Genomic DNA, 13,034 nt, shown 5'->3' on the forward strand with positions numbered 1-13,034 from the left:
GTCTAAGTTTGTGTTTTACCACCTTTGGCCAGGAACAGGTGACTAGAGACACTTTAAAAATACATTGTCATGTGGAGGGTGAAAGGTCAAATGAGTGTCTAATCTAAATGACCTTTCACTTACATTTGATGTGTGTTAAAGATCAACATTCATCCTTTTTTAAAAGATTTCCCAAAGTAACCAGTTTCATAATGTGCGATAAACCAGTCCAACTGAATTCACACACACACAAAATCATCAACACAATCTACAACCATTTCTTCAGGATAAAATGACCACTAACAGACTTCATAGTATCAATATCTCCTTTTTTTAATGAAAACATACAGCAAAGTGGTTCATTTGCTTAATGTGTGAAGTGCTACGACAATATTTCTTACATAACATACGTTCCAGATTCCTTCCACATCAAGAAATGCCAACAGTGCTGGAGTAAACAAGTGCATAGGCATCCTCTCATCAATTACAGACACCGAACAGTAATTCAAGGTTTCCCGGTTGTCCAAATTACCAAGATAGGTAAAGTGCACCAATAAACAACTCGCACACATCCAGACCACCCAACCATGGTGCAGTGAGTACGAAAGGCCACTTAGTAGCTTAAAGAAAGGTTTATCTGATAAGAAAAAGGCAAAATCTTTATTAATACATAGAAAAAGCTAGATTATTGTGTGTCTAGCATATTAAACGCTCAGTTCAGTCCAGTGCCATTGATTTGTGTGAGCCTACACAGACCAATTCCATTTATTAACAAATTAATGCACAGACACAATATGCATTTCCTTGGTACACGCTCCCAACGCATACTTAACAGAAAGATTTATTATAAATTGGACTGCTTAAATTACAAAATTATATACAATCACTAAGGACAAAAGTAGTGTTAATAAACCTCTAAACACGATTTCATCCCAAAAAGGTTATAGATGATTAAAAACAAACTCCTAGTTTAGGCGACTACTTAAAGGGACAGTTCTCTCAAAAATTTAAATTCTGTCATCACTTTATCACCCTCAAGTTGTTCTGAACTTGTATGAGTTTCTGTCTTCTGTTGAACATTTGAGAAGATATTTTGAAAAAGCTGATGGTCTTCATTGACTTCCACGGTCAAATGCTACCTTATTTTGCTTTCATCGGAACAAAGAGTAAATGATGACAAAACTTTCATTTCTGGGTGAACTATCACTTTAAGAAGTGAAATGTTAGGTGCTGATGATAGTATAGTGCAGTTGTTTTTCTTCTAAGATCCGAACTCCACAGTTTCAGGGGTGATGGGTTTGAATTCGTAGTTTCCTCTTCCATCCATATGGAGGTAGAACTGAAAAGCAGAAAAAACATTTTGCGCTTAAGCATACGGCGAATGTCAGGAAATATTGATGATGGGAAGCAGCGCTGATCTCACCTTGTGATGCTTCCACAGGGACTTTCTGTGAGAGACTGTGAACAGAGTGATGCCAACCTGCCCAACAAGAACAATAAACCACACATTCAGAGAAATTTTTGCAAAATGTGCAGCAATACAATGAGAAAATCTGTGTGTGGTGAGCTTCAGGCACCTTTCTGCAGTGGTTATAGATATAATCCTCCACGTCTACGCTCACAGCACTTGTGCACTCATCCAGGATGGCAAACTGGGGTTTATGGTAGAAAAGTCTGGCCATCTATGGGAATATGGGAACCATCACTTTTTTATCTAGGAATTCTCATTAATAAACAGACTACTGTAATTTACATAATACTGACTCTAAATTGCTGCAGTTTAGTTGCAATTCATTTGGAACTTGAAAGACCATATCAGAAGTTCAAATGTCTGGGGCAGTAAGATTCATTATTTTGAAAGAAATTTATACTTTCGTTTAGCACAAATGCTTAAAATTTATGAGTGACAGTATAATGTTACAAAATACTTCTATTTCAAATAAATGCATAAAAAATAAAAAAAACTAAGAACACTGAAAACCAAAATAAATAAAAAATATATGCCATCCACAAAAATATTACAAAGCAGAATTGTTTTCAACAGTGATAATAAGAAATCAGTCTTCTGAAGGATCGTGTGACACTGAAGAAAACTCAGCTTTGCCATGCCATGTAGAATACAATTTCTACATTTTAAAAGATATTAAAATAGAAAAGCAGTTATTTTAAATAGCAATAAAATAGTCCACAATATTATTGTTTCACTTAATTTTGATCAAGTAAATGCAGCCTTGGTGAGCAGAAGAGACTTTAAACATTAAAAAAAGAAATCTTACTGAGCCCAAACATTTGAATAGTAGTGTACATAAGGACCAATATTTTTGACCAATCAGATTTCAGTTGTGGGCGGGGCTATGTAATGTTATTTAAACATTTCCAGAATTACTGTAGGTCCAAAGAACTCTTTGTACATGTTAGAAAAACTCTGAACTCTCACACCTGACTGCTAAACTACGTGAAACAAAGTACAAATTAAACAAATTTCTAAGTCCATGGATGGGAAATCTTCTTATAACTTTGGTAATTCTGATGATTCCAACTTGATGTGACTCGGTCTAAGTGCAGTAGTGTAATGGTACTGTCAAAGATCTAGGTTTTAACACAATTTATGGTGAAGTGGTTCAAAAACAGGACAACATTATAGCCCTATCATTGCCTTTGACTTCTGTTCAGGGAACTATCCCTGCATTTACTGTAAGTCACTTTGCATTACTGTACGGGACTTTCATGGTGGTTGTTAAAAAAGTCTGTTTACCGCCATTCTCTGCTTCTCTCCTCCACTGAGCACATCCATCCAGTCCTGAACCATGTCCCAGGACCCCTCTCTCTCCAAAATGTGACCTAACTGGACATTATCCAGGTATTCCTTCAGCACCTGCCACACAAAACAGGTTGATGGAATGAAAATGGTTTATTAGAAAATAAATATACTTGATCTGCACATGTATCACACTTTTTAGAACATTTTGGATCTTAAAAACTAGTTTCTAGTACCTGGTCAGAGATGCCTTTCTTTTTTTGGTCCTCATGGGTGTCTGGGTAGATCACCTGATCCCTCAGTGTGCCGAGGGTCATGTAAGGCCTCTGAAAACAGACAAAAAAGGCAGGTTATGCAGCTGCTGTGGACCATTCAGGTGTTCTGCCATGGGTAAAGCGGGTTTTGTGCTGTTTGATCTGTTTAAAGTTTCACCTGAGGAACGTAGAAGAGCTTTCCCCTCTCTGGTTTCGTCAAACTCCCACCAAACAGCGGCCATAACTAGAGAGAGCCCGGAAAACCAACATTTAGCAGACAAAAATTGATTTTTTTTTTAAACAGAATTCCAGTCTTAGATATGCAGACATGCTCACCTCTCCAAGAACCCGGAAAAGTGAACTCTTTCCGCACCCATTGGGACCACACACCAAAACATTGGTTCCGGATTTCACCTTTGAAGAGCAGACGCATTAACTGTACAAACATTCCACCCCTGACTAAAACAAGGTTTACAGTGACATAAAAATCTTAAGTAATACGCAGTCACAATTACGATTCAATGATTCAAAGTCTTAATTATGAGCCAATTGCAATTGTGAAAAAGTTGCAAATGAGAGAAGCAAGTCCTCAATTGTGAGAAAAAGTTGTAATTATAGGATATAGAGATGCGATTACAAAAATCAAAGCCAATTAAAAGAAAAACTTAATGAGATATATATATATATATATATATACACACACACAAATCACACTACAAGAAACAAAGATGCAAAAATGATTAACAGTCACAATTGCGGAATAAAGCTGCAATTTTGAAAATGTTGAAAACGATGGAAAGTTGAAGTCACAATTACAAGAAAAAGTTGCAAATGTGAGAAAAATCTCTGTGAGAAAAAGTTATAGTAATTAAAAACCAAGTCACGAAACAAGTTGCAAAAGAGTAAACAAAATCATAATTGTGTTACGTCACAGTTTTAATGTAAATTGCATCAGATGCTCGATGTAAAGATAAGTAAAATATGAGTAACAATGTTACAACTCCAAGAAATAAAGTAGCTATTCTGAAAAACGATATAATAGATGAAATATATAAGGGTGAAAATTGTGAGATATTAAGAATTTCTATTTCATTTCTTGCCACTGTACTGACAATCGAGTTGTAGAAATAAAGTGAAACACACCTCAAAACACAGATCTCTAATCAGTATGTCTCCATTAGGTGTAGCCAGGGGCGTGTGATCGAACCTGATGAGAAATAACATTAGCATCGTTGGTTCTCCAAACAGTGAAGCACTCAATCTGAGATTAAGGATTGAAGGAAGCTGCTCTTACTTGATGATATTGTCTACATTGATGATTCTTCCACTTCCAGGTATCAGCGTGAGCTTTTCTGTATCATCTGTTTATAAAAAAATAAAAATTAAATACGTGGCTCTTTAAAAAAATATTTTTGGATCTTTAGAGTCTCTTAAACCCACCTTTTTCTGACAGAGACACCATGGTGCGTTCGTATTTCCCAGAATTCAGCTCTTTTAGGACCTTCATGAGCTCAGTGATGCGTGTGGTGAAGCTGAAGGGAGAAACAAACTCATTTTATAGCATCAAATGTAAATGTAGTTTTTAATAAAATGGCGAGTAACCCAATAACTTAATTGCACATGCTGGTGCAATGTGATGAGGAAATATGAACGTTTACCCTGACAGACGCGTCATTTCTCTGCCGGCAAGAACAATTCTGCCCAATGCCTGTGACATACGCAATAACATACGGCCGCTCTGGTAGTAGTCCTGCAGGAGAACATGTCAAGATGAATAATCCTGCCCCGTCTCTCATTATTCCACATGAACATTCAGTTTTGCTCAGCAATGTGATATTACCACATTTAAATGCATCATGAAAGCAACTGAGGGCCTCTAACTAAGCATAATCACAACATCAGTAGTGAAGTTTTACCTCCAGCAGTTCAGCGTGTGAGCTGTTCAGGTGTCGAGGGTGAGACAAATCAAGGAAAGGACGACTGACGACTAAATACCCAACAACAGTAGCGAAATCTGGAGCAAGAGAGAACATATTATTCATCTTTTACTGCCCATGATCATGCATATTTACTTTAGGGAGATAATGAAACATCCTCTTACACTTGGCAATAATGCTATCCACCATTCCCATGGAGAAACGGAAGAAGATGAAATTGTGCAGATGATCGACCTGCAAACAAACTCATCAGCTAATAAACTCAATTATCAAGATGCAAACCTATATTAAATATATATTATAGATTATTGGCCCATATTAGAATGCTGGAAATTTAATTGTGTATGCGCATGCATTTCTATTGCCTTTAATTTCATCTACTTTTGATATCTTTTTAGAATATCCTTACCACAAAATTAATAAAAACATTAATAGTTTAATAACACTGTTAAATGTCATCAAAATATTAATTTCTCATAGTGCTGGGCGGTTTGACCAAAAATGTATATACCGTTTTTTTTCAAAATTATACCGATTTTCTGGTTTATGACAGGTTTTTTTTTTTCATGCATAATCAGGTGTACAATGCATTTTCTGCTGGTTGATATTCCAAGAAGTGCTTGCGGCTAAGGTGCTGGAGCAAATTGCTCGTGTTGCCGCCTTTGGCGACAATTTTAGCCCGACAGCACTTGCATAAAATGGATATTATTTATGCATAATCTGCCTGCAGTCCGCAGGACGGACTCATTGTGCTTTCACACAGGACGTGTTTGCAGTCTGCTACTGATCCGCGTCTGTTTAGTCCACAAACACAACATTTGTTCTTTGTTATGATTTCTTATCATGTAAAAAAAAAAAAAAAAAAAAAAAAAAAAAAATTATATATATATATATATATATTTCAGCATCGTAAGTCTTATCACAGAACAGTAACAATCATTCATATACACAGTTTAAACTCAATAAATATAACGCATTATTCAGGCATTTTACTTCTAGGTTTGTATAATAAGCTGCTCAAGCAAGCGGCAAAACATTTAAAAACAATAATTAGCCTACTTTTCTTGTTAAAATATTTAAAATTAAAACACCACAGACAGAAACAGTTTCATGCATTTTGCATTTAAATCTTTATCACAAGCAATCCCACGGGTCTTAATGAAATTTGTTTTTCTGCTTCCATAAAAGTGAACACATATATTGTTTTCCTTGTTTATCTTAAAGTGCTCTTTTTCTTGTTTTAAACCTAGCCAAAAACCCATGTGACTGCGTTTCCATGTCAATCCATGTTCATTTTCCCGCGAACAATGCGTTTTCACTTTAATTCAGCGCCTGCAGCACAGCAAAAATAGACTCAGTACGTTAACAATCGCTGCACTGCTGCAGAGCACCGCTCCTTGAACGCACTGACGGACCGCAACCTCGTGCAGCTGGAATCCGTTAATACGACTGGACTGTGTGAAACAGGCGTTATAACGTAACACCAGAGCACTGCTGTGTACCCTCACCACGCCTCGCAGTCGCTGCTCAGGAGTGCAACATTGTAAAGGGTCCATCTGAAACAGTGTCTCGCGGCCGCGGCGAAGCATAACGTTCGTTCCGAACGCTGAGTAATTAAATACACCGGTATGGCGGTATATTCAAAATTAACATCGTAACGAAAATATACACCGGTTTTCGGTATGAACCGGTTTACCGCACAGCACTAATTTCTCATACTGTACATTGTAACGTTGCAATGCCTAAATACACTTGCGATTTAAAATGACTCATTTTAGTCTAGTTTATTTGTATTTGATTTAGGTAAAATATAATATTGGCCATTTATCAGCAACAATATAAAAATAATCATATTTGGCTTTTCTGTATTTCATCTGTAAATCCTGATGCAACCCTTTGATAATTAAAACTCACAGATTTGTTTGGTCACACACTCACCAGTTTCCTGAAGGTTGAATGGATTGTCTGTTTCTCCCTTACGTTTCCATTGTAGAAGGCAATCTCTTCACTGAGAAGGAAATAAAAAACATTTGAGCATGCATCAAAATTTGAGAAAAACAAAATGGTATTACCACTATACCGCTAGATAGATATAAGTAATTACCTGTTTGTGATGAGACGAGAGTTGACGAATCGGTATTCTCCTTCATACTTCTGTTCAGTCACTGTCATCTTACCGATCGGCCTGCGCAGACGGGTCAGGAAGAGGCCGGAGATCAGCAGGTAGGCCATCATAGTGGCGGGACCCTGTGCAAAGAGACCAACGGATCCTCAGAATGTCCAATGGCACTGACCTAAAGTAGATTTTTTACGATGTCTTTCACGCTCACCTGAGCACCGATCGCGGTTGTTAATTTGAAAATGTATAAACCGATATCCAACAGAGGCTGGAGGGGGAAAGCAAGAAAAACTCAACAAATGTTGTTCAGTGAAAGAAAATAATCATCTGCCGTTATTGGGAAAGTAAAATTGGTATTTTGGACAAAGGGGTTTCGTACCTTGCTGAGGTTGGAGTAAAGTTCCACCACACTGTTACAGAACTTCTCCACATCCTGCGTCAGCAGCTGATCAGCGTTAGCAATGCGGTTATCCAGGTTTCCCATTTTGTAGTATGTATATCCCCTGTGAACCCAAAGATAGTGACATTAGTAGCTAGACTTTTACATTTTCTTCAGAAAGAATCACATTTCAAAACAAACTCACATTTGTATTCACACAGAAAGGTAAAAATCACCTCTCATGAATAATCTGGTGTCCTTTTACAGTATGTGACCCTGTACCACCAAATCAGTCTTAAGTGTAAATTTTTTCAAAATTTAGATTTAAATATTATCTGAAAGCTGAATAATGTGTGATTGTATTGTTGTATTGTTTATTAAGAATGGACAATATTTGGCCGAGGTACAACTATTTGACAATCTGGAATCTGAGGGTGAAAAAAAAAAATTCTGAGAAAATCGCCATTGAAGTTGTCCAAATTAATTCTTAGCAATGCATATTACTAATCAAAAATTACGTTTGATATATTAACAGTAGGAAATTTACAAAATTTCTTTATGGAACATGATCTTTACTTATTATTCTAATGATTTTTGGCATAAAATAAAAATGGATAATTTTGACCCACACAGTGTTTTTTTGGTTATTGCTAAAAATATACCACAGCGACTTCAGACTGGTTTTGTTCTCCAGGGTCACATATTCCCACCATATCAGGTATTGCCCGATATAAATGTTTGGAAAGCTGTCTTTAAAAAATGTATATATATATATATATCATCTTCAGCAGATGTTAAAATTAACATTTCACACACTTGCAATTCTACATTTAGTGATGCCTAAATTTAAAGGTGCTGTATGAAGGATTGACAACGAGCTGTTGAACTAGGTATTGCAGTCCAAATAAAAATCTTGGAGTGGGGTTTTTTTTTTTCACCCGGCCTCAGACTTGATGCACATGCAGGTTGCCAGATTGATGACACCAACAGATACGAGCGCACTTGACGATGAATGAAATTAAATACAATGTGTTTTCGGCCAACTGGCAACCCGGGATGCCAAAATACAGCTGGGTAAACTGGCAGTGGGTGGGTTTCACAAACCAAAACAGAGACTGACATTCCGGCCCGGAACGCACATTTTCAAAGGAGAATAACTGACTCTAGCATTGTTTTTCAGATAAACAAAAGTATGTTAACTTAACATGTTTCTTAAATGTTTGCAAACATATTATGGTATTTTATGCTTTTATAGTCAAAAACTTACATACGGCACCTTTAAAATAATAAATTATATATATATATATATATATATATATATATATATATATATATATATATATATATATATATATATATAATTATTATTTTTATTTTTTTTTTTACAAAGAATTCTCAAGTTTTAATATTAGCCCTTTATCAGAACTTGAATGTCAATACATCCATTTTAATCATTCTTATTTTAGTACATTATAACGAATGCCTATATGAGCAAATATAATAGTAATGCTTGTTTTGTAAAAACAGCATTTTACTGAAAACTTGTGAAGAATATTTCAGTTGGAATAATGTCATTGATGGGCCTTACTTCAGGTACTCATCGTAGAGATGTTTGGTAAGTCTCACGCGAAAGCACAGCTTCAGTTCATTCAGACCCAACTTCAGGAAGTTGTTCACCAGAGCGATCTAAAAGATTGAGATGCAACCATTTACAAATCTGGATGTTTTCATAGCAACAACTACAAGCAATTCTTCCACGCTGATCTCTTACTGATATAAAACAAATGCATTCTAGCCTCAGAAATGTTTCCATGTTAACAGGAGGCACATATTAGATGGTTATATGGAAGTTTTTAGTAGTTAATATTCTCAGAACTCCTCGGACTATTAACAATTACTACCAACTTAGATAAAAAACAGAAACTTACAACTGGCATGGCCGTGATAAAGTTGAATAAGTACTTCTTGAAACCTTTAGTGGATCGACCAATGATCGCACTGCAAACCACAACATGCACACAAACACATGCAAACATGGTCTGAGTTAATACAGAAGGGAATAAACACACATCCCGCTGGCCTGTCCTTCATGTGCATGGAAAAATGAATGCAAATGATTTTTGAGGAAGCGCACATTCATAGTTGCATTAATAAAACACAAATGTGCATTTAAACTGCAGACCAGAGGAAATCTGAGAGGTGAGCATGTGAGGAAACACAATGACTGGTTCAGTGATGTAAATCACATCACACATCGGTAACAAAACATTACTTTTCACAGCACATGAAGATACAGTTAATTACCCCAGGAATGACAGTCAGGTAGGAATAAAAGTGCCTCTTGAACAGTTTGGGATCTCTGCTAATGATTCCACTGTCAAAGATTTAAAAAATACAATCAAATCACATTAAATCAATATTTGACTGGGTGCTTGGCATTTTCACAGCACTAACAAATTTGAAGTCTACATCCATACGGTACCTTTCAATCAAAGTGCCGTTCTGTATCATCCAGACGTCACAATAGGTCCGAGTCACTAGCATAACTGCGATCAAGAGCAGGTACCATGTCTGTGACATACAAAAAAATAAAAATAATAATGTGAAAAAAAAATAATGAACTGAAATGCTTCACTTTTATTAAGCGCAATATCTTTCAGAAGTGTGGAGTCTGAAAGTTTTTATGTTTTAGGAAGAGGTTTTTTATGCTCACCAAGGCTGCAATTATTTGATCAAAAATACAGTACGAACATTAATATTGTGAAATATTATTATTATTTAAAATAGCGGTTTTCATTTTGAATATGCTTTAATTTCATTTCACCTCATTGTCACATGATCCTTTGGATATCATTCTAATATGCTGATTTGCTACTGAACAAATATTTCTAATTATTATCCTCAATGCAGAAAATAGTTGTTCTGATTGATATTTTCATGGAAACTCCAATATGTTTTTTTTTTTCTTTGATGAACAAAGTTAAAAAGAATAGCATTTATTTGAAGTCCATTTTTGTAACAATGTAAAAGTCTTACTGTCACTTTTGATCAATTTAATGCATTGGTAAATAAAATAAAATAAAAATAATAATTTATTTAGAAAAAAACCTTAGTGACCCCAAATTTTTTTATAGTAGTATATACAATTTGTATTGTTTCAGTTCGAAAAAAAAAAAATATGTACAAAACAATACACTCTGACTATCAATCAACATAAAGAACATCATGTTCTTGGCTATGACAAAAATTAAAGGTGATAGGCTATTTTTTTTTTAAGGAAATCTTCAACATATGCCTCACCACAACTTCCTGTTCCAGCCAGAACTCACATTAGGCCAGTTCTCACCTCTTTGCAGAAAAACCTTGGCACCATAATCCTGATGATCCGTGAGATACGGATGAAAAAGAGCTTGTCCACAGCAGCTCTGTCTTTCTTGCCATCTTTCTGCTGATTTTAAAACACAAGAAGTGTTGAAAGTCAAAGGAAACTCATGGAATATAGTGTCACACAGCCAGACTGACTAAATAGTCTTATACATTACATTCATGCATCTGACAATACATTCCACTGCATTCAGTGTTTACAGTTTATATCAGTTCACGGCAGAGATCGATCAATGCATTTCTTTTACCTCACTGCTCAGATCATTTGAAGAACCTTTCTTCCTGTTGAAGATGATGAAATAAATATACATTAATAATAATTACAGTATGTCCAATAACATTCAGTACAAAGCATTTTATAAATATTGCAGTTCTTCTGTCATAAGTATGCTTGATGCTTAATCCTAAATTAGGAGAGATTCAAGATTCAAGCATGAATTATTCTTTACTATCATTCTTGAGAGTATCATTTTTGATTGCAAACTCTGACAACATTTGCCCAACTAACACTGTCCTTTATGAAAGAGTTCATTGTTTGGACAGTGAGTCTGCAACAAGCAAAATCCAGTTCAATAAACTTCATGGATTATATTTCACTTTAAAGTCAAGATATAGGATGTGTCTCAAAAACTAGTGAGGTTCAAACCTAGACTAGACAGCTCATTAGCTTTTAAACATAGACTGTGGTTTTGACACATGGCCATAATGTTGCCCAGAACTCGTTTTGCTGTTAGTTGAACCGGGGTCACTCTGACACTGAACTCTATTTGTTATCTTATTTTATGCATTAGGTACTTTATGTGTGTTTTTACATACCTGTTCAGTCCAGCGGATTTTCGTCTCTGCTTCAGAAAGTATAAAACGAGTAGGATACCGCCAGCCACAGCGGAGTTCTTCGATGTCATGTACTTGCTGACGGCCGCCATGTTTCCTACTGCGACTGCGAGAGAAGAGAAGATCCCGTCCCTCTACCGGCTTCCGTACTCATGATGACATCATCATCACGCCATCATCACGGACCTGATCTGTGTTCATTAACCCTTTAAGAAACAACCATACAAATACACACTTCAAATAAAATACTCGGGAGGAAAAGCCTATTATATCAACCACGTTGAAGTTAAACGAGTAACACTTTTCATTTATTATTTATTTAAATATTATTATTCACTTTATTAGAATATCTTAACTTTTACCACCATCTTAACTTTTACCTACCATCTTAACTTTTTTACTGTCGATTTTTTTTATGCTTCAAAAACATTGCAAAAATACAACAATACAGAACTACTATATATATATATATATATATATATATATATATAGTATTTTCCAATATATATATTGGAACATTTCTTGGAAAATGTACATTAATGTATGTGAAATTTAACTAATAGAGTTGTCGTTCTTGCTTGAGTTGTCTTTTTCACTTTTGTAAATAATATTTAAAAATTGAAAACTTTATTTTGACATTGTCTTATTTTATTGTCTGCATAATTAGCTAGATCAGGGTTTTTTCCTACTTTGGAAATTTTTTGGCGGCCGCCAAAACGATTTTTTGTCCCGCCAAAGCATTATTTGATCTGTAGTGAATCAGGCTACTGACGGAGTGACGGGGAGAACGAGCACAGCGCCCCTCTCCCCCGCGGACACTCTCCGTCTTCAGTTCTGTCTTTGCTCTCTCCTCGCATCAAAATCAACGGATCTTAAGGTCGGAAGACCGAATCCATGTTTCACGTGGTGCAATACGGAAAATATTTTGGCTGAATTACCGCTGGGTGTGAATTGCAGTCAAAAAAAGTTGCCTTATCTTCTCTTACAACTTGTGACAAGCATTCCACACATGCAGCTGACATAACTTTAAATAAAGACAAAAAGTGTTTGTTTGTTTGTGTGTGTGTGTTGACAAATCTTTTGAGATGTCCCAACAGCCAGGATTACCACACAACACGTCAGCTAAAGTCCGATTCGCGACCTAATGACTCATTTGAGCCGATTCATTATAATGAAATGAGAAAGTAACAACTGGTAAAATGTACGCCTATGTCATAAAAAACATTGATACTTTTACACTTAAATATTCTCTTCTCAGCCATGTTTACAGTCCGTGAGCGAAATATCCTCCCATCTGTTGTCTGATTGGTCTTTCGCAAGGATTCCTGGGTAGTTGAACTGCGTGGAGCCTGCTTCTATGCGGGCTTCGCGGAAGACCGCTTCAAGGGTA

General features: G+C 35.9%; 1 protein-coding gene across 3 annotated transcripts; it reads right to left on the reverse strand.

The window, feature by feature from the left end:
- Positions 1–291: 291 nt before the first annotated feature.
- Positions 292–11,815, reverse strand: LOC132124215 (ATP-binding cassette sub-family D member 3-like). Of its 3 annotated transcripts, none has more exons than XM_059535127.1 (23): positions 11,627–11,815; positions 11,059–11,092; positions 10,773–10,871; positions 9,909–9,997; positions 9,355–9,424; positions 9,015–9,112; positions 7,427–7,550; positions 7,259–7,315; positions 7,033–7,175; positions 6,867–6,936; positions 5,093–5,162; positions 4,908–5,005; positions 4,650–4,741; positions 4,432–4,523; positions 4,286–4,352; positions 4,135–4,198; positions 3,328–3,405; positions 3,170–3,235; positions 2,974–3,063; positions 2,735–2,854; positions 1,557–1,661; positions 1,403–1,459; positions 292–1,318 (listed from the first exon to the last, which is right to left on the reverse strand). In XM_059535127.1, the coding sequence occupies exons 1-23, from the start codon at positions 11,734–11,736 to the stop codon at positions 1,241–1,243; spliced, it is 1,971 nt and encodes a 656-aa protein (XP_059391110.1). In that variant the 5' UTR covers positions 11,737–11,815; the 3' UTR covers positions 292–1,240. The 3 variants fall into 3 exon arrangements, with proteins under 3 accessions (XP_059391110.1, XP_059391109.1, XP_059391108.1); XM_059535126.1 differs by lacking the exon at positions 9,355–9,424 and adding an exon at positions 9,731–9,800 and having other exon boundaries at positions 10,773–10,874; positions 11,627–11,813; XM_059535125.1 differs by having other exon boundaries at positions 10,773–10,874; positions 11,627–11,811.
- Positions 11,816–13,034: the final 1,219 nt, after the last annotated feature.

Source organism: Carassius carassius, chromosome 42, assembly GCF_963082965.1.
Source record: "Carassius carassius chromosome 42, fCarCar2.1, whole genome shotgun sequence".
NCBI classification, from domain to species: Eukaryota; Metazoa; Chordata; class Actinopteri; order Cypriniformes; family Cyprinidae; genus Carassius; species Carassius carassius.